Below are 23,265 nucleotides of genomic sequence, written 5' to 3'. Positions count from 1 at the left end.
CAAATATGAGCCAAATCGGACCACAAATACGATTTTTGTGAAGATCTCGATCCTTGCGCCACCTAGCGGCGATTTTTTTCGTATTATTGCATTGTCATCAGGTTCTGAACTATATTCCAAGTTTCAAGCTTGTAGCATATCGGGAAGTTACTTAAATTTCAATTACAAAATTCGTGCCAGCCAACCAACCAGCCTGTCAAGTCAAGCTAAATAAAACCTTTTAAAAATGAAATTTCGCAGGCTCGAAATTTATTTTTTTGGGTATGCGTATTGGAACTTTTTTTCTGAGCCCAAATCCTATCGAAAAATCGATGGCGCGATATCGGTTAACTTTCGTCCATACAAATCGACCCAGGTTAATACACATATCAATAAATATGATTTAAAAGCAATATATTTGTTATTGATTGGTATTAAGTATATATTTTCAACATTCGATTTCCAAAATATGCAATAGATACGTGCACAAAAAAATTGTATATAAACGAATTTAGTTGACAATACAATAAACAGACTTATAAGTTATATATTCCTATATTTCGCAAACATTGTGTATATTTTTTATCAATATTTTTCTAATTATTTCGATAGAATATATGATTTTCAGTAACTCGAGTTTAAAACCATTTAGATAATACTAAAAAATATATATGCACTATATGGAAAAAATGAGATAAAAACTTCGAGTAATACAGTAAAGTTACATTCATACATAAAAGTGAAAAGAAAAATTATCGTTTTCCCATATGTTGATCGCGTTTTCTACGCTTTCAAGATCGTCGTACCGTTGCTGCTGCCGTATAGCGTAATATGCAAATATATATAAAAGAGCATAACATTATTTGCAGCAGCTTGGCAATATATTCAAAGGCCATGCTAAATTTGAGAAACGTTGAAACGCGCCCGACCAACGCCGCCTCAGTAGCAACAACAGCTACCGCTTCCACATTTCATTCAGCACTCTTACCATTGCCGGTCGCGCTCTGCTGTTGCATTTGTAATTGTTGTTGTTGAGGTTGTTGCTGTTGATGTAAAATTTGTGCAGCTGCATTAACCACTATTTGCTGTTGCATGTGAGCTTGTGGTTGTTGTTGTAATGGTACAGTTTGTTGATGTTGCTGCTGCTGACTGTGCAATTGATTCAACAATGCAACATTACTTGCTTTCATACGTGCTATTGTGGCGTTTGCCATCCCTCCAACCACTGATAAACATGGTGACATACAAGGCGTTGAACTGAGACTATTACTGATTTCACACTGGTCAAGTAGGCGGAGAAGTTCATGTGTGTCGGGTCCGCCAGAGGTTTTCTGCTGCGGTTCATCCTTTGAAAATAACGCCAATGCTGTTGTTAGATCCCACATTTGTATACCACCGTTACAATGACCAGTCAATATGAAACGTGAGCCCATACGTGAACTAACTTCACATTCGTGTACACAAAACGAAGTTATAGTTGAATTATCCACTGATTTAATTATACATACACGATCGCCATTTGAGGCCAGTCGTACGTAAAGTTGGTCCGTTTCAGGTACAACCTTTTGTACAAAAATTTGTTCATCATAATCACCATATGGACCAAAATCGTTGCCAGCTGCATAACTATGCTGCGAGTCGGTCGCTTCAAGTGCTACAATCTTAAAAGACGCTTCTGGTGTTGAGCCCGGTTGGGTAGAGAGCATACCACGAAAACGTGTCAGAGACCAAGTGCGTACATGGTGATATTCGCTACATACAGATATAAGGTATTTCTCTGAAAGTGTTACCTGAAAAAAATGTATGTACGCATTTTAAAAATATGTAGGCAATGAAGTGTAGGTTCAAATCAAAACTAAACATTATCTAATGCAAACGGTTGGTTTTGAAATGCCTGATTTAAAGCTTTGAAGTCGGGTGAGCTGCCATCTTTTAAGGCCTTTTTCACACGAGCTGATTTTTAGACGTCCAGCCATCAAATTCCTAATAAATTTGGTTGAACGACAAAGAATCCAATTTAGAGAATTTGAAATTCTATTCAAACCAAAGTAATTTTAACAAGTAAGGAAGGCTAAGTTGGGGTGTAACCGAACATTCCATACTTAGCTGAGAGCTTTGGAGACAAAATAAGGGAAAATCACCAAGTAGGAAAATGAACCTAGGGTAACCCTGGAATGTGTTTGTACGATATGGGTATCAAAGTAAAGGTACTAATGCGGGTTTTAAAACTGAGTGGCCCTTAGTTTATATGTGAAGGCGTTTTCGAGATATCGACCAAAATGTGGACCAGGGTGACCAAGAACATCATCTGTCGGGTACCGCTAATTTATTTATATATGAAATACCACGAACAGTATTCCTGCCAAGATTCCAAGGGCTTTTGATTTCGCCCTGCAAAACTTTTTAATTTTCTTCTACTTACTATATGTCACACCCATTTTACAAAGTTTTTTCTAAAGTAATATTTTGCGTCAAAAAACCAATCCAATCACCATGTTTCATCCCTTTTTTCGTATTTGGTAGAGAATTATGGCATTTTTTTAATTTTTCGAAATTTGGCATTAAAAGTATTCTAGGCAAATTAAATGAAAAAGGGCGGAGCCACGCCCATTTTGAAAATTTCTTTTATTTTTGTATTTTGTGGCACCATATCATTACTGGTGTTGAATGTTGACATAATTTACTTATATACTGTAAAGATATTACATTTTTTGTTAAAATTTTACTTTTAAAATTGTTTTTTTAAGTCGGCGTGTTCGTCATCCGATTTTGCTAATTTTTATTTTTTTATAGGGGTAAAGTTCATGCCAAATTTCATTAAATATCTTCAAAGACTGCTAAATTACAGCTTGCAAAACTTTTAAATTACCTCTTTTCAAAATGGGCGATGCCACGCCCATTGTACAAAATTTTACCAATTTTCTATTCTGCGTCATAAGGTCAACCCATCTACCAAGTTTCATCGCTTTATCCGTCTTTGGTAATGCATTATCGCACTTTGTCGGTTTTTCGAAACTTTCGATATCGAAAAAGTGGGCGTGGTTATAGTCCAATTTCGTTCACTTTAAATAGCGATCGGATATGAGTGCCCAGGAATATACATACCAAATTTCATTAAGATACCTCAAAATTTACTCAAGGTATTGTGTTTACGGACACACGGACGGACGGACATGGCTAAATGAATTTCTTTTTTCGCCCAGATCATTTTGATATATAGAAGTCTATATCTATCTCGATTAGTTTATGCCGTTACGGGGTACCGTTATGAGAACAATATTACTATACTCTGTGAGCTCTGCTCAGCTGAGTATAGAAACTGCAATCAAATTACATAAATAAAATTTCACATTCCTCGCACTTTATAATCTTCAATGGATTAAACAAACTAATAACACTGTACAGTACTCGGGGGGATATTGGCAAAAGAGTTATTTCCCCATTTTTCGAAGTTATTCTTCAAAACCTAGATATCGGCTTTCGAACTTCGAAATTGAACCATGCTTATATGTTTTTTATGTGTCTGACTGGTTTTCTTATTTGAACTGTATACAATTTTTCACTTCAAGCTTATATAACAAATATTATGAGCAAGGACATAAAAGTTATAAGCAGAGGTCGGATTCGGATGCAAACGCATTTTTTTGTTTGAGGTTGTAGAGACCCCATACCAAGTTACAAACTCGTTATGTGTTTTCAGATGTATGTATGCTTGTTTGTAACTCTATAGGCTAGGGGCGCATAGGGGAGTTAGACCCATCTAGCAACAATTATTGCAGAGGTTAAATAACTCGCTACAAAACGAGTTGTGTCTCCGCTATTAAACAAGAGCCTCTGCGCTACGGTACTATCAACATCAAATATCTAAATGGATTGTAGATACTAAAACGGCACCATATTTGCGTGTTTTTTACTTTTTAAACTATATTTATATTACTTTATACATATAAAAAGGAAGGGTTCGGCCACCGCCGTGGTGTGGTAATAGCGTGCTCGCCCAACATACCGGAGATCCTGGGCTCAAGTCCTGGGAAAAGCTACTTCAAACATTTATAAACAAGTTCTTTCAATTAGAAGAAATGTTTTTTCAATTAGAAAAAAAGCTTTTCTGAGGGGAGTCGCCCCTCGGCAACGATTTGGCAAACATTCTGAGTGTATTTCTACCATGAAAAGCTTCTCAGTGAAAACTCATCTGCCTTGCAGATGCCGTTCGGAGCCGGCGTAAAACATGTGCGACGGCAAATTTGCAGGAAAAATTAAAAGGAAGAGAAGCTCGGCCCAAATCTTTTTGGAGGTATATGTTTTATTTTAATTTTAGAAAAACTGGTGGGAAAGGAAAGTTAAGATTAAAAGCCAAAACTGAAATCGGAAGCGTAGCTGAAACTGGACGTCGCACAGTGTTTCGTGTAGAACAAGCTAGCTGGACAAAAACAAAGTTCTTATTCCAAGAAAAGTGTAATGAGAAATGAAAGAAAACAAACAAAATAACGGGATTTTTTTGATATTTTTGCTCATATATATTGAGTAATTGAAGTAAGAAGGCAGGAGTGGCCGTAAAATGCATTGATTAATTTGCAAAATTCTTGTTGAATATTAATATTCATATTTCTTTTAAGTGAACACTTTTACATAATTTTTTTGATGGATTCTAAGCTCGAAGGTAAGTAAAATTTTTTAATAGTAATTCTTTCACAATTAGAATATTTTCAATATATTTAACATTCCGTTATTAAGAAGAAAAGGTATTTTTTCCCTATATTTTTAACTTTAGGGACAAAAAAGTTATATACATCCGCGGACATCCGGGCTTAATTTTACATATGTTATAGTCGCAAGTATTCTCTAATAGTCGAAAGAAAAAACCATTGCGAATTCTTTGCACATCTATTTTAAATTTTTTTTTTTGTAGATTTAGTTATCTCTACATATCAAATAGGATGTATGTACGTACCAGCTCCGACGAGATATTTGAACCTTTAAAGCTGATCTACAAACGGCAAAACCAATTCCCTGGTACAGGGAACAAGCACGTAGCCATAAAACATACAAAGATAAACGCGCAAGGTGAACAATATCACACCAAAAGCAAAAAGGCGAAGATCATTGACTTCAACCTGCCACAATCTACCGCACCAGTCACCAAGGCATAAAAACAGGTACATACAATGGATTGATGAAGATAAACCAAAACCAGGTTTCGGCAATACCAATGACGGCAACACTGCTCGTAGGTTTTTCGAAAATTCTGAGGCTAGCGCTGAGATTACGGGATTGGATGTAACGCTCATCAAAAGATTCGACACTCTCCTTCGCGCATTAGCATCTGGTACAATATAAATATCCAAAAATTTTAAAAATTTGCGGTCCAGACTAAAAAACTATACATAGATCTCTATCCATGGTTTAATATGCCTGTTACAGTTCATAAATTCTTAGTGCATAGTACTGATATTATAAAATCAGCAATTTTACCTATTGGTCAACTTTCCGAGGAAGCACAGGAAGCCCGTAACAAAGATTTGAGACGATTCAGGGCTGAAAACACACAAAAGCAGTCGCGTGAAGCCACGAATAGAGATCTTATGAATATGTTGCTTATATCATCGGGTCCTTTAGTTAACAGTTTTAGGGAGATACCTAAGAAAAAATTTAAAAGTCTGACTTCAGAAGTCTTAAATTTACTGTCCCCCGATAATGTTGAGGAGTCAACAAATACCCCAGTTGTTTCAAGCTTTCACAGTAGTGTTGCTGATGTTCATGACTATTCCACAAGTGACTCATCCAATGAAAGTGATGATAGCGAATAATAACATAATTATAAAAGATAACCTACCCTATAACTTTTTGTTGGATCAGGTTTTATTCAATTTAAATCTATTGTCTTTTCTACTTTGTATGATACTTTACTTTTAAGTTTTTGTAATAAGTAATTTTCACATAATTAATTTAATTATTTACATTGTTATTATTATTATTGTAATTCACTTTTACATTCCTGACTGGTACTGTAAAATAATTCTGTAAAAATTGTAGTGCCAGGATAAATACTCAAATAAATACAAAATATGTATGTACATATGTACAGTCACTCACATAAATAAGTAGACACCCCTTTTTGGATAATTCTTACAATTTTCGCTTTCGCAAATTTATTTTAACTAATTTCCCATAAGAAAATTTGTCACGATCTATAATAAAAACTAAATTATAAATAAATTTCGGGATATCGCCATAAAGTTGGACCAGGGGTGACTCTAGAATGTGTTTGTACGATATGGGTATGAAATGAATGGTGTTAATGAGTATTTTAAAAGGGAGTGGGTCTTAGTTCTGATATGTATGTATTTGGCAACTCTAACACTTACGATATTACAATACCTAACATAAGTATATAATGTAAATTTAAGGTTCCTTATTGTCTTGTTCTTTTCAATAAAGTTAGTCTCTCACTAGCAGTTCCATGGCATATGAAACGGAAAATCTCACAAAATAATTTTGATTGCTTGTTCTACACGAAACACTGTGCGTCGTGCTATTAGTTTGTTACCGAAAAGTTATCGGTTTGTAAGCGGCGTACTATGTATCTGTTATCGATGAGTTATAAGTTTTTTACCAACGAGCTATCGAAGTTTTATCGGTTTCTTTTATATATCAACGTTATCGACGTTGTTATTAAACAGATGTCCGAAAAAAGGTTTATCACAAAATCAATAAAAACCCGATGGCTCAACAATAACAATCCAATAACAACGAGCTAATCCAGCTCTTGTCAAAAAGTTTCGAAATAGTCCTAAACTACTGCCGATATGGTTCCGATAAAAGTCCCATAGCATTTCCGCAATAATCCCGATGTATATGGGAAATGGTCCCGCACTTATCCGAACGAGTTTCTACCTCACCAAAGTCAAGCAGAAAATATTTCAAACGTCTACGAAATGATTCCTAATAGATTCCCTACTGATCCCTTAAAGTGGGAAAGACCCTATACGAATCCGAAACAAGACCATAAAATAATGCCGAAACCCTTTTGAAAATAGCCACAAACTCGTAAAGTAGTAATATTCAGGGCTGTCATGGAATCCAAGTCGGTTTTGCGTTTTGTCGGAATTACAAACCAATATTGATTTCAATTGGTGTCATAAAACCGTATTGGTTTTGCTCTTTTCGAATGTAAATAAAAGCGATGTTGGAATCAGCTGTTTTGCGATGCACCGGCAATTTTGATGTTAATTTTTTTGGCAAAATTTTATAAAATAGTTGTTTTGTGCAATTAAACAGAAATATATCTAGAAATATATATATATAGAAATAAAAAAATTTATTGACATCAAAATGGCATCAGCAGTTGAAGCAGTTATATTATGGAATTTATATTTGGAAGAAGAAAGTTGCGAGAGGGTCAAAAGGAAAATTTTGAGAGATCGCAGCAATCCGTTTGAGTTGCCAGACACAGCGTAATTAAAAAATTGTCTTAATGTGGGTTTCTAAATATTTATAGTGTATTTGCAGTTACATTGAATAATATTGCATAAACAAAGAGGCTTTCCGAATGGTATTGGACACCATTGAAAGATGCTTAACCCGCTCGAAAGTTCTGCCAGTGCTGCAACTAGCAGCTACATTACGATTTTTAGCTGAAGGATCCTATCAAAGATCAGTTAGCAAAGATTCTAGCATGAGTGTAGGTAGAAGCACGTTGTCAACGATTTTAGATGATGTGCTTCGTGAAGCCCTTCGTAATATCTGGATGTTTCTCCATAAATTCAGTCAAAATACTGTTTTGCATTGAAATTTTATGTTTTCCCCTATTAAGAATGAAAATATATGTAAATTTACATTTATTTTTATAAAATAAACCTTTATTTACTTACATTTTTAGAAAATACTCAACTGCAAGAGAAATACAACTAGGAAAAAATTAAATCCAACATCATTTAACTGATTGGATTGTTTCCGATAGCAAAACCGATATTATCGGATTCTGTGACACCTAAAACCGACACTAATTCCAATTCGAACATTAAACCGATAACATTGGATTTCATGACACCAAAGAAATTATTTTGTCGTTTTTAAATCCGATTCCGACAACAATTGGATTCCATGACAGCCCTGATTCTCTTCATTTTCTCGAAATAGTCTCAAAAACGCCAGTTCTAAGCAGAGTAGGTAATCCCAGAGGCATGATGCGGTCTTTGGTGGACAAAGGCCCTTAGATTATTGGGAAAATTAATGAGAACAAATTGGAGATCAAGTAACAGTAATGTAAATGTTTTTAAGCCGCGATCGCCCCCGGGAATGGCAAGGTGCTAGCGCCGGTCTCAGTCTGCACGATTTAATGCCTTCCAATCTGAAAAGGTTAAAGCTTCTTCACGCCTCTTTCTATCGCTACTTGGATGTCCCCTGAACAAAAAGCCCGGAACCAAATCCATGACTCAACTATCAATCAATGAAAACATGATCGATGTCAGACATATGTAGCTCTTCGAGTTCCAAATATCGACTGTGTTCATCATCAAGTAAGTAAGTAAGTAAGTTCATCATCTTGGACATCAAGAACTCAAAAACAATTTTTCAGCATGACAAATTTTGGTAAATGACGGAAGACTTTAAAACTGATGAGCATAGTGTACTTAAGTTACATTGGTAACACTTTTTCTCATTGATAATCCACAAGACAGATGATGAGGCCGATTCCCAAAGCCTTCGCGGAGTGTCTTTATCGCTACAACAAGAACAACATGATTCTATTCTACAATTGTTAAGACGAAAAATAACAGCGGCCAAAAAAGAAATAAAAGACAAATTAAACTACCAAGGAGACTATGGACTATCTGCCAAATTTTTCAAACATAAAGATAAAGAGTTGGTTAAAAAGCTGCAGTATTTTTTTTTTTTTGTATGCAAAATATTGTCGCTCGATCGTATGGCTACCGTCCCATCATCTATCAAAAAAAGCTATCACGCAAACCACATGAAATCCAATTTTCGTCGTCCTCCTTTTAATTTTTCCTACAAATTGGGGAACGGGACCTACATGTTTTATGCCGACTCCGAACGGCAACTGCAAGGCCCTTTTCCTAAGTTTTCGATGTTACTTTGCCCGGGTCTTGAACCCTGAATCATGTTCTGTGGTAGGCGGAGCACGCTACACCCACACCGCAGCGCCCGCCAGGCGCAACAAAAAGCTAGGCACAAGTGAACACAGCAGCTAACTGCGTAGACAACATTACTCACACATATGCAGAGTAACAAAGAGAGAGAAATTAACACTTACAGCGATATAAATAAGCGACTAATCGAGAAGGGTATAAGCGATGGTTGCTGTAGTGTGATGGTAACGTGCTCCGCCTACCACACTGAAGGGCTTGGGTTCAACTCCCGGTCAAAGGAACATGAAAAACTTAGAAACAAACATTTTCAAATAAAATTAAGTTTTTCTAAGCGAGGCCGTCACCCAGCAGTGATTTGTAGGTCCGGTCCCGGCAATTTGTAGGGAAATTTAAAAAGGAGCACAGCGCAAATTGGAAGAGTAGTTAGGCCTAAATTTCTTCGGAGGTATATCGCAGCAAGTATTTGTTTTTTTTTTTTGGTTATAGGTGAAGTACGCGAATACATTAAATTTAGAAGAACTACTACCATAGTAGTGTTGTTAAACAAGTAAGGAAGGCTAAGTTCGGGTGTAACCGAACATTACATACTCAGCTGAGAGCTTTGGAGACAAAATAAGGCAAAATCGTCGTGTAGGAAAATGAACCTAGGGTAACCCTGGAATGTGTTTGTATGACATGGGTATCAAATGGAAGGTATTAAAGAGTATTTTAAAAGGGAGTGGGGTATAGTTCTATAGGTGGACGCCATTTCGGGATATCGCCATAAAGGCGGACCAGGGGTGACTCTAGAATGTGTTTGTACGATATGAGTATCAAATGAAAGGTGTTAATGAGTATTTTAAAAGGGAGTGGGCCTTAGTTCAATTGGTGGACGCCTTTTCGAGGTATCACAATAAAGGTGGACCAGGGGTGACTCTAGAACGCGTTTGTACGATATAGGTATCAAATGAAAGGTGTTAATGATTATTTAAAAGGCAGTGGGCCTTAGTCTATAGGCGGACGCCTTTTCGAGATAGCGCCATAAAGGTGGACCAGGGGTGACTCTATGTGTTTGTACGATATGGGTATCAAATTAAAGGTATTAATGAGGGTTTTAAAAGGGAGAGGCTCTTAGTTGTATATGTGAAGGCGTTTTCGAGATATCGACCAAAATATAGACCAGGGCGACCTAGAACATCATCTGTCGGGTACCGCTAACTTATTTATATATGTAATACCACGAACAGTATTGCTGCCAAGATTCCAAGGGCTTTTGATTTCGCCCTGCAGAACTTTTTCATTTTCTTCTACTTAATATGGTAGGTGTCACACCGATTTTACAAAGTTTTTTCCAAAGTTATATTTTGCGTCGAAAAGCCAATCCAATCAGCATGTTTCATCCCTTTTTTCGTATTTGGTATAGAATTATGGAATTTTTTTCATTTTTCGATATCGAAAAAGTGGGCGTGGTCATAGTCGGATTTCGCCCATTTTTAATACCAAGATAAAGTGAGTTCAGATAAGTACGCGAACTAAGTTTAGTAAAGGGGTATCGATTTTTGCTAAAGTTATAGCGTTAACGGCCGAGCGGAATGACAGGCCTCGACTGTGTATAAAAACTGGGCGTGGCTTCAACCGATTTCGCCCACATAGAATCTATGCCCCTACCAAATTTCACAAGGATTGGTAAATTTTTGTTCGACTTATGGCATTAAAAGTATTCTAGACAAATTGAATGAAAAAGGGCGGAGCCACGCCCATTTTGAAATTTTCTTTTATTTTTGTATTTTGTTGCACCATATCATTACTGGAGTTGAATGTTGACATAACTTACTTATATACTGTAAAGATATTAAATTTTTGTTAAAATTTGACTTAAAAAAATTTCTTTTTTCGCCTAGATCATTTTGATATATAGAAGTCTATATCTATCTCGATTAGTTTATGCCGTTACAGGGTACAGTTATGCGAAAAAAATTAATATACTTTGTGAGCTCTGCTCAGCTGAGTATAAAAACATTGTGGATAAAGGCCCGAAGACGTAAGAATACCTATTTGACGATCCACATACAGTCAACTGCAGCATCGTGCGCTGACAGATGAGTTGACTGCATGTGTTTGTATGGGATCGTCAAATAGGTTATTCTTATGTGTTCGGGCCCTTAAACAAGTGTGATGTCTTAGCCGTCAACTGCCGGACAGGATGTTCAATATGGCGGCGCATAGATCCGGCTATCTTTAGCGGGTGATAGAAAGAGATACAGAATGCGACCACGATAGTTAATTAAAAATCAGGTGATCGCTTCTATTTGTAATTTAGACGTCAAGGGGTTGCCATCGCAATATATATGGCTTCTCCTACCCAATTGTCAACCTCACCTACCTGCGGCGAATCCTGTGTCATTAACAGACGAGGGTCTGGCCACCCAAGCCCATCATGGAACTAGGGGGTGGGAGGGAGGGATGGCCTGAAGGTTTAATGTGGTCATAAAAATCGTTCGCGAAATGGTCGGGCTAGTACCTTAATGTTGCTTTGTTACCGGAGCGTACCGGATCTATATCCGGCAAAGGGCCATCAACATCGATAACACTCCCCAAAGCCTTCGGGGAGTGTCTTTATCGTTAATACAACAACAACAACGTCTATGCGGAATTTATTACACTTGTTTATAACTTATTCCCGGGTTTTCAGTGCGAGTTTAAACTTCAGTTAAAGTTGACTAGAGTTTAACCTTGCCACTTTGTTCGATAACATAAAATGTCGCTGCTCATCTCAGCTTAAGCGGCCAAAGTGGCAAGGTTTAACTCTACACCTTTTCAATTTAAGTTCAGAAATTTACAATTCAAGTTCAGAATTTTCAATTCAAGTTCAGAAAATTACAATTTAGTTCAGAAATTCCAATTTAAATTCAGAAATTCACAATTCAAATTCACAAAATTACAACTCAAGTTCAGCAATTTCAATTTAAATTCAGAAATTTCCAATTCAAGTTCAGAAAATTACAAATTAAATTCAGAAAATTGCAGTTCAAGTTCAGAAAATTACAATTCAAATTCAAAAATTTACAATTCAAGTTCAGATTCTCCAATTCAAGTTCAGAAAATCCAATTTAAGTTGATAAAATTAATTGACTAAAATAACTTTTGAAAATTAACACCCTACTTATAAATTTCTGAATTCGAACTGTAATTTTCTGAACTTGAAATGTAATTTTCTGAACTTGAATTGTAATTTTCTGAACTTAAAATGAAAATTCTGAACTTGAATTTTAATTTTCTGAACTTGAATTGCAGTTTTCTGAATTTAAAATGAAATTTCTGAACTTGAATTGTAGTTTTCTGAACTTAAAATGAAAATTCTGAACTTGAATTGCAGTTTTTTGAACTTAAATTGGATTTTCTGAACTTGAATTGGAAAATCTGAACTTGGATTGTAAATTTCTGAACTTGAATTGTAAATTTCTGAATTTAAATTGGAAATTCTGAACTTGAATTGTAATTTTCTGAACTTGAATTGCAACATATGAACTTAATCTGGAAAGGGTGTAGTCAACTTTAACTGTAGTTTAAACTCGCACTGAAAAACCGGGCCTTAAAATGCTAAACTATACTATAGAGGACACATAAATCTATATTCTTTTTTACCAATGTTTGTCCCTGGCGAATTGTGCAAAGAAAATAAATTAAGTTAAATTCAAAGCTTTTTTGACAACAAAATTCAGTTCAAAACTTCTAAGTTACGACCTTTCTATTACGATAGGTCGATATAGATATACAAGTTTTTGGACACACATATGTACCAACACCGTTAAGTGAAAAGTTATTTATATTCGCCCTATATATTTTCAAAAAATACCTTGGTGACTGGGCTTTGATGTACAGTAAATGTTTCAAATAAATGCGGTCCATGTCCTGCAGTCTCTGGATGTTGGACAATTATACGCACTGCACCCGACTTTGTGCCATATGCAATCTCTATCCAATTTCCACTTATACCTACAAAAAAATTCGAAATATTGGATACATAAAAATTAAAAAAAAAACTTTATTATATAATAAAATTACTCACTAGAAGTCTTAGGTGTGAGATAAACGGATATTGCCGTGATTGGGTCCAACGTTGGGTCCTTATATAGCTCTGTCACCAGTAAATCATTGTCTTTCATACGGAGAGGAAACTTTTGCATATCTAAAATGTAGTAGATAAAATCATTTTTAAAATATTTAAACATTTGCATGTGTGTAATATTTGATATTATCACCGTCAGAATATTAATAACTATTTTTCTTGCACAGCAGAACTCAATGCATCGAAAAAAATTACCAAGGACGGTAATCATTATAAGGCCCGGTTTTTCAGAAGTTGGTTAAGCTAAGCTTAAACTAAATTTGCTTAAACTCTAATCAAATTTAAACTCCATTGAACTATTGAGCAGTTTTTCAGTAACAGTTTAAGACCGCCTTTGGGTAGGCTCTTTTGTACTGCAACATTGGTTTTTTATTATCTAGATAATTTGTGGATAAGACAACAGCTGGATTTTGCTTACCCAACAAACATTTAAAAGATATTTCCCCAGCGAAATATATATCTAGTTCCGGAGGTGATATCCAACATCTTTGTCTAGTTATTCTTAAAACAGATAGTTCTCAAGTTGATATCCAGCTTCATTCTCCAATCACTATCCAACCTTTGAGAAATTTTTTAAAATTTAGAGTTATCGACTTGATCTCCAACGTTATTAGCATTTTCAAATTATTATCCAACCTTTGAGAGATTTTGAGAAATGTACAGTTCTCAAATGAATATTCAACATATTCCTCCTGTCTAAGCTTTGGGCAATTGAGGGCGAGCAGTTTAATAAGAGTTATAAATGAGTAATTTTATGTGCTTGTAAGCGTATGAGTCGTGGCACAGTGGCTGACGTACCCGACCAAACGCCCGGGGTTGCGGGTTCAACTCCCACCAAGCATTCCTTTTTTAAATTTATAAATTATTATTATTAATGGACTGTATTGAGTTTATGGGGTTTTTGATTTAATGTATTCCATTTACTGAGTTGGGTAGTTTTAGTGTTATTGGTGTATTTAAGTCATGGGAGGATGCATAGCATCAGTACACCTTTATTTATTTAATTTGGGGGCGAGCACTGGGGGGCTCTGAGGCTTCGCTCTACTGAGCCACCTCATCCTCTATTTGAAGAACCCTTTAAAATGTGATATGGAGGCGAGCACGGGACGGCTCTGAGGTATTGGCACCCCATTTTCTACAAGAAAAACCTCTATTTATTTAATTTGGGGCGAGAGTTGGGCACTCTGAGGTTTCGCTCTAATGAGCCACCTCATCTTCTATTTGAAGAACCCCTTCAAATTGTGATATGGAGGCGAGCACTGGGCTCTGATGTATTAGCACACCATCCGAAGAACCTCCATTTTAATTAAAAACCTCAAACTATGTCTTTAGAATATTTCACTAACCAGTTGAGAATTACAAGCACACTCAATGGCTACTGAAATAAACGAACGAAAAATGTTCATAGTTTAAGTCGCTTAAACATACTCCCCCCTTAGACGGCTTAGTCGTCTAATGAAACTTCCATACGAGCCAGTGATCCGGCTCGAAGGACCATGTCTAAGCTTTGGGCAATTGAGGGCGAGCAGTTTAATAAGAGTTATAAATGAGTAATTTTATGTGCTTGTAAGCGTATGAGTCGTGGCACAGTGGCTGACGTACCCGACCAAACGCCCGGGGTTGCGAGTTCAACTCCCACCAAGCATTCCTTTTTTAAATTTATAAATTATTATTATTAATGGACTGTATTGAGTTTATGGGGTTTTTGATTTAATGTATTCCATTTACTGAGTTGGGTAGTTTTAGTGTTATTGGTGTATTTAAGTCATGGGAGGATGCATAGCATCAGTACACCTTTATTTATTTAATTTGGGGGCGAGCACTGGGGGGCTCTGAGGCTTTGCGCTACTGAGCCACCTCATCCTCTATTTGAAGAACCCTTTAAAATGTGATATGGAGGCGAGCACGGGACGGCTCTGAGGTATTGGCACCCCATTTTCTACAAGAAAAACCTCTATTTATTTAATTTGGGGCGAGAGTTGGGCACTCTGAGGTTTCGCTCTAATGAGCCACCTCATCTTCTATTTGAAGAACCCCTTCAAATTGTGATATGGAGGCGAGCACTGGGCTCTGATGTATTAGCACACCATCCGAAGAACCTCCATTTTAATTAAAAACCTCAAACTATGTCTTTAGAATATTTCACTAACCAGTTGAGAATTACAAGCACACTCAATGGCTACTGAAATAAACGAACGAAAAATGTTCATAGTTTAAGTCGCTTAAACACCTCCAATTGATATCCTACATTGGATATCGAGTTGAAGTGAAGTTGAAAAAAAATCTCCAAGGTGGTACCACCAACGCCAACAACTATTTATTGTGAGAAATAAATACCTGATTGATAGCAGTAATGAAGCGTAATTTATCAAAAATAAATTATATACATATATTTTATTTTATTTTCGTGAAAACACTATAATAGTATATAATTTTAAATCCCGAAATTCTTTTACTAGAGCTATTGATAAAGTTTTTTAGTTAAAATTCAACAAGACTATGTCTGTATTAAAGGAAAAATTGCCTTCTATTTTTTGGTCCATCTATATAAAGGTACTCCTTAAAATTTTTTATCATCTTTTTATTTTCAATTTTTTTGCACTGCCTACAAAAAGGCAATTGCAACTTTGATTAGTAATTTAAGTAGTCCCTAAGTGAAAATTCTTATCTTTATTTATTTGTTCAAAATAGAAAGATTTAAGAGAATTAGTGGAATTTTCGCTGACAACACTGGCGAAAACAACAGAATTCCACTTCGCATCATAACAAGAGAATTCCACCTCGTTTGTCAGCTACTTAATTTGCACAGCTGAAAATCGTTGTGAAATTCGCATACGCCTGAGTCTAAAAGAATCGTGGTGAAAGTCGCGTACGCCTAAAAGTATGCAAGGACGTGCATTGAGTTGGGCCTTCAACGAGGTGGAATTCTACAACGCCTGCAACACTCAGGAGACCAGCCATGAAGGTATGGCCTAATCTTCTAAATAGTTCGACTTGTGCGTTACGTAGCTCAAATTGTTTGATCAAACATTGCACTGTCGCCGAGTTGTAAACTATATTTCAGGTTTCAAGTCTCTAGATATCCAGGAAGTTAGTTAAAAATCGATTGCAAGATTCCCAATTTAAAACTAGTTTTCTCAATATGTCGATCCATGGGTCACCTAGCGGAACTTTTTTGATAAAATATTGCATTGTCACCGGGTTCTGACTCACGGCCCAAGTTTCATGTCTCTAGCTCATCGGGAAGTTACTCGAAAATCGATCGCAAGATTCCTGTTTTAAAGGAATTGCAGTTATCTTGACTAGCGCGCCACCTAGCGGAACTTTGTTTTCTATAAGTTGTATTGTCATCAGGCCTCTAACTAAGTGCCAAGTTTCAAGTCTCTAGGTAACTGGGAAGTTAGTTAAAAATGGATTGAAAGATTCCCAAATAAAAATTTGTTTTCCTACTATCTCGATCCGCGTGCCACCTAGCGGAATTTTTTTGATAAAATATTGCCGTCACCGGGTTCTGACTTACGGCTCAAGTTTCATATCTCCAGCTCACCGGGAAGTTACTCAAAAATCGATTGCAAGATTCCCCTCGTTTTTCAAGGATTTGTAGTAATATCACTTAGCGTGCCACCTAGCGGAATTTTGTTCTTAAATTGTATTGTCACCTGGTCTCGAACTATGTGCTAAGTTACAAGTCTCTAGGTAACCGGGAAGTTAGTTAAAAATGGATTGAAAGATTCCCAAATTAAAATTATTTTTCCTGATATCTCGATCCATACGCCACCTAGCGGAATTTTTTTGATAAAATATTGCATTGTCACCGGGTTCTGATTTACGCCTCAAGTTTCATATCTCCAGCTCACCGGGAAGCTACTCAAAAATCGATTGCAAGATTCCCCTCGTTTTCAAGGATTTGTAGTTATCTCAATTAGCATGCCACCTAGCGGAACTTTTGTTTTCTATAAATTGTATTGTCACCGGGTTTCGAACTATGTGCTAAGTTGCAAGTCTCTAGGTAACCGGGAAGTTAGTTAAAAATGGAATGAAAAATTCCCAAATTAAAATTAATTTTCCTAATATCTCGATCCATGCGCCACCTAGCAGAATTTTTTTGATAAAACATTGCATTGTCACCGGGTTCTGACTTACGGCTCAAGTTTCATATATCCAGCTCAGCGGAAAGTTACTCAAAAATCGATTGCAAGATTCCCTGCGTTTTTTCAGGGATTTTCGTTTATCTCGATTCGACTGCCACCTAGCGGCATTTTGTTTTCCACGAATTGTAGTGCCATCGACTCGCAAACTATGTGCTAAGTTTCAAGTCTCTGGATCACCGAGAAGTTAGCTAAAAGTCGATCGAAAATTTTCCATTTTAAAATTAATTTTCTGTATATCTCGAGCCGTGCGCCACCTAGCGGATTTTTTTTTCACTTGCATTGTAAATTCTCCCAGATCTGAACTATGTTCTAAGTATCTATCAAGTGTCTAGCTCAACGGGAAGTTACCGAACGTGAAGGGACAAAAATTCGTATGGAAATGAGGGGACAAACATGAAGGGGACTTAAAATAAAGGTAGTAAAAATAAAAGGCATTGAGCGTTTTCTTACAATGTGGATACCGCGTTTTTACCGGATATATACACTTGGGGAATTTTTACCCCACAAACGTTTTTTTTAAACTAAAACGGTTACTCATTGGTCTTCAAAAGATGTGCTTTGTTTTTGCGCAAAAAAACCCAACGACACCGCCTGTTTGGGGTCACTCTAAGCTTTTAGGTTGGCTCATGTTGTTGTTGTTATTGTAGCAGTTGGCTCATCTTTTTTATATGTTCCCCAACTAGATGTTTAGATTAAACGGCATTTGCCAATGTAAAAGAATAATAGAAGATTAATATTGGGCGGTTTGCAGTATTAAATTTTCTACGAAAATGGCTCAACAGAATCTTTGTAATATTGGAAAATTGCTTTTATTCGTTTGTACCTGAGGAGTTCATCAATAAATTGTCTACGATCTTTAGTGTTTTGAAAGTATAACCTCATATTTATCTGTTTAAGCCTAAATTTAGCATCTGTAAGACCAACTCACCTATGTAATAAATGGAGCCATTGTTGCAACCCAATAACAAAAACGAGCCAGCCGAATCAAAAGATAAAACGGGTACCAGATCCTGAATTTGCCAATGCTGTGTCATGGCATGCCATACGCCAATTTTACCGGACGAAGATAATGCCACTAACTGACTACCAATAAAAAACAAATACTCCACTCGTACATTCAAATTAAATGTTCCAACATCTGTTTTGTTGCCTCCTTCGTATATACTCCATAAACGTATTTGACTACCAAAAGATATAGCTATCATTTTACTAGGCGTCGGCTCAGCTGTTGATGTGTTTACTTTCGAGTTAATTGTCATACGTTCGATTGTTGCATCGATATGTGGGGACGTAAAAACTAACTGCCAACCACTAGAATCTTTCACACGATAGCAAGTTACAAAATGAGCATAAGCAACAGCAATCCAATTTTGATGCGCTTTAATTATTTGTACACGCAATGGATCTACCCAATTTGATGTAAGTGTAGGGCTAAATACCAAACCCAGATCGTTACGTATTAGTTTGTTTAAATCGGCTGAGGAATTACGTGAATGACGCATAAAATCAAGTGAAGCAGTACGCGAGTGTGTTAATGTTGGGCCGGCAGCAGCCCAGTTTCGTATATCGCCACCCCCATTGGGGCGTCCACCGCGTAAGTCCCATGATGAGTTGCGAGAGTGCGAAGATGAGTGCCGATTAGACGTTGTCGCCGTTTCGGGAACACGTACCATTGAACCTGGCCTGGCGTTGGCAGTTGAACTCGAAATTATACCGGACGATGTAGAAGGTAAACAAGGCTCTAAGGGTACTTGCGCAGAGGTAATCGTACTTATACCACTGGCATTGGATGCTCTATAAGATGACAAATCAGAATTTAATAGTGGGCGGTCATCCGGCGCTGCAGAGCTAACTGTAGTAGCAGATGTTATTGTAGTATGGAGTGTATCATTTGGTGGCATTATCGGTGCTGGTAAGTATCCATAAAAGAGAACATCGCCACATGATGAGTGGTTAAGATCTTCACACAAAGCTAAACGCTTAACTAAGGGTGTAATTCCATAGTATTCAGATTCGTGGCGTAATGAACGTATTTCACAGCTTTTAATATCGATATCCTTGGTACGTAAATAATTGAGAATGATCGAAAATAAAGCAGGATCACGATCGATGAATATAGCGCCCGTTTCATCGCGTAAACTTGAAATGCGTCCACTCAAAAGTGCAGTAAAGAATGTATCGGGTATCCACGTCAGCGTTTGACGTGATGTGGAAAACCTAGAAATAATATATATATATATATATTCAACAAGTAAAGGTGCCTAAGTTCGGGTGTAACCGAACATTATATACTCAGCGTGAGCTTCAATTGTACATTTAATTTCAGATAAATTACTATTCTACATAACACGTGGCACCGCCCGCTTAAAAAAAATGTCTCCCCATTTCCTCTTACAATAAAACTTGATAAGCGAAATATCATTGATTCAAAACTAATTTTTGCTAATTTATAGCTTATTATTCTATTCTACAACCCTTTTAAAAATCTTTTATATAAAAGTGGGCGTGGTCTTTAACCGATCTCGTCCATTTTTTCTAGAAATATTTCCTGCTATAGGGTAAATTTGTGTACCCAATTTTATTAAGATCCGTTAATTTTTCTTCGAGTTATGGCTCTCGAAACATAGAAAATTGCTTAGTCATAAAGGGGGCGGTGCCACGCCCATTTTTTAAAATTTGAAGTTTTTCCTATTTATTGTTATAAATCCACTTGTGAAATGAAATACCATTGATATAAAGCTTTTTTTGCAAAGGTATATCTTATATTATTCGTGCACGACCCTTTTAAAAATCTTTTATATAAAAGTGGGCCTGGTCCCTAACCGATTTCGTTAATTTTTCTGCAAAGCATTCCTTATAGTAAAGGCAACCTCTCTGCCGAATTTTGTTACGATAGGTTTAACGATTTTTGATTTATGATTAAAAATATTTGTAAAATTGATTTTATCACAAGTGGGCGATGCCACGCCCATTAAAAAAATTTTTTTTTTTTTAATTTTTATGAAGTCAATATCCACACGTCAAATTTCAATATTCTAGGTGTATTATTTACTTAATAATCAGGTTTTTTGTATTTTCCAAAATGTTATATAAATAAAAAGTGGGCGTGGTTATCATCCGATTTCGCTCATTTTCAATACCAATCTATTCTGGGTCCAGATAAGCTCGTGTACCAAATTTCCGAAGATATCTCAATATTTACTCAAGTTATCGTGTTATCGGACGGACGGACATGGCTCAATCAAATTTTTTTTCGATACTGATGATTTTGATATATGGAAGTCTATATCTATCTCGATTCCTTTATACCTGTACAACCAACCGTTAGCCAATCAAAGTTAATATACTCTGTGTGCAAAGCACTCTTTTTGAGTATAAAAATTGTATACGAGGTTTATTATTTTGGTAATTCCATACGACAGCATGACACTGCTAATACGCGTCCATTATTAATAATCCGAACCGGGTGGGTCCAACACCGGTTTGGAGACCAAAACTCTATCCGCGCAAAACACTTATGTTCACAATTCAACTGCAAATATCTCCGGACAGAGATAAAATTTTTATTTTCCGGTTCCGGATTATTGTTGTCGAGATTAATACGCGTCTTTTGACACCTCTTTCGATATTTTTGGTCGCGTATTAGCAGTGTCTTGCTGTCGTAGAGAATTACCATTATTTCAATTATATTTGATGTTGGTGGCCGCCATGGTATGTTGGAAGCTTGGTCCGCCTATTCAAAAATTTATACAGGTTTTTTCAATTAGAATAGTTTCCAAGCGTGATCGCACCTTGGCAGTGGTTTGGGAAACACCCCGAGGTTGCTGACTTCAAAAGCTTCTCAGTGAAAATTCATCTGCCTTGCAACTGCCGTTGGGAGTAGGCATAAATCACGTAGGTCCCTTGTCGCCAGTTTGTAGGAGAAGTAAAAGGAGCACGGCCCAAATTGGAAGAGAAGCTCGGCCTTAAACTTCTCTAGCGACAAGTATTTATTTTTAATTGGGTTCTGAAATTAGTATGGGCTAGTATAATAAAAAAAACTCTTGCTGTCCAACCCAAAAATATTCATACATATATGACTTCTATAAAAATTACCTCTGTCCCCCAACATTTAAATTTACTAGATCCGCATTATGAGCAAAGTAAGCCATTATATTATTGATGATTTTTTTCGTCACACGAGCACTGTCTTCCTCCTTTTTTAATGCTGTAGCTTGAAGCAGTCGTCTAAGGGCTTTCGACTTGCTCGCCCTACTTTGCCAATAAATGCATTGTAATAATTTGTCCTTGAATACTTTTCAGCTGCTTCTTACACTGCTACCAATTTTCGACAAGTATTATACCTTTATTTTTCAAGTTAAATTCTTTGATCGCGTTTCACAATTGGAAAGATATTGAAAGATGAGGTTTTGCTGGAAAAGTGAATGTTGTTGACGTCGTTTGTTTTTATTTCAGTGTTGATAAACTTAAAAAGAAGCAACACCTGCCACTCGGAGTATGTGTTCTTTTCGTATTCCCTAGTGCAGCACTGACGCCCGAGTTCGCAATTTTCCTGTTCTTTGTTTGCAACCAACAAACAGATATCGAGCAAGGTGAATTCAGTACATATAGGTGTTGTTATCCCAACAGCTGATTGCTTCTTCTTGATAATTTTTCATACGACGCCTTGTATGTACACCAATATGTCAGTTCATCGAAATCTATGAAAATTTTCTTTTGTTTTGACATTCTTCTGCACAGCGAATTGATTGAATTCGCTTTGCCATCACTTGGTATATATTCGCCTTGGATATCGAGTGTACTATTTATGGACCATCGTTTAATTTCTCATAGCGAATTTGAGGGTCTGGCAAAGTTGACATAGTCATAACTATATTTCTACTTATCCATATCAATTGGGGTCAGTTATTGGTGCCTTAACCTAAAAATCATGAAATTTTCTTAAAAAAGAAGGAAACGCAAAAAATTAGAAACACATACCTCAAAAAATAAGTCTCTTAGTCAAAATATCCAAAAAATAAATAAAATTTACAAAAAGTTAATAAATTCTTCAACTCAAATATTTTTAGGTTATAGATATGGCGAAAAACCAAAACCAATCGGTTGGCTATGGTATGGTTATGGCGTTAGCGTTATGGTATGACTCCATTAACCAATTACATTGATTTCCATAAGGTAGGTCCGATCAGCTGTTTTATCTGGTTATGGTTTTATGGTTATGTCACCATTAATTTCTCTTTTAGTAATATGGGTATCAAACGAAAAGTATTTTAAGGGCTAATTAAACTTCTTTAACCATAATACCATAGTCGTAACCATATCCATTTCCATAACCATATCCAATGTGATCGACTAATAATGGCTTAACCTAAAAATCGTGAAAATTTCATAAAAATGAAGAAAACGCAAAAAATTACAAACATATTCCACAAAAATAAGACTCTTAGTCATAACGTGTCTAAAACAATGAATAAAATCTACAAAAAGTTATTAAATTCACCAAATCAAATATTTTTAGGTTATGATATGGCGAGAAACCAAAAACCAATTGGTTGGCTATGGTATGGTTATGGCGTTAGCATTATGGTATGTCACCATTAACCAATTAAATTGATTTCCATAAGGTAGGTTCGATCAGCTGTTTTATCTGGTTATGGTGATATGGTTATAAGTCACCATTAATTGGCCCTTATGGTATGGTTATGGCTAGGGCGTTATGGTATGGCACCATTAACCAATTACAATTGATGTCCACAAGGTTAGTTGGATCAGCTGTTTTATATGGATATGGATACGTCAAGTTTAAACGGCCATTAGAGTTGTGCTTTTTCGTTCATTTCAGAGATTCGAATCTTTCGTTCTTTTTCTGATGAACGAACAAGTTGTTCTTTTTGTTCATCTGTTCTTTTTTTTT

General features: G+C 36.3%; 2 protein-coding genes across 2 annotated transcripts in view; both read right to left on the bottom strand.

The window, feature by feature from the left end:
* Positions 1 to 768: 768 nt before the first annotated feature.
* LOC137238031 (SH3KBP1-binding protein 1) lies at positions 769 to 21,807 on the bottom strand. The gene is made up of 5 exons (XM_067762563.1): positions 21,447 to 21,807; positions 18,280 to 19,568; positions 13,141 to 13,260; positions 12,928 to 13,067; positions 769 to 1,769 (listed from the first exon to the last, which is right to left on the bottom strand). Exons 1-5 carry the CDS (start codon positions 21,500 to 21,502, stop codon positions 951 to 953), a joined length of 2,424 nt encoding a protein of 807 aa, XP_067618664.1. The 5' UTR covers positions 21,503 to 21,807; the 3' UTR covers positions 769 to 950.
* A 337-nt stretch (positions 21,808 to 22,144) lies between these two features.
* Positions 22,145 to 23,265, bottom strand: part of Hibch (3-hydroxyisobutyryl-CoA hydrolase) — a 154,464-nt gene continuing 153,343 nt past the window's right edge. The window contains exon 4 of the mRNA XM_067762566.1: positions 22,145 to 22,291. The gene's annotated coding sequence lies outside the window, so the exon portion shown is untranslated. The remainder of the gene's footprint in view (positions 22,292 to 23,265) is intronic.

The sequence above is a fragment of the Eurosta solidaginis genome, chromosome 1, assembly GCF_040869045.1.
Source record: "Eurosta solidaginis isolate ZX-2024a chromosome 1, ASM4086904v1, whole genome shotgun sequence".
Classification (NCBI taxonomy): Eukaryota; Metazoa; Arthropoda; class Insecta; order Diptera; family Tephritidae; genus Eurosta; species Eurosta solidaginis.
This window is presented reverse-complemented; position numbering and strand designations above follow the sequence as displayed.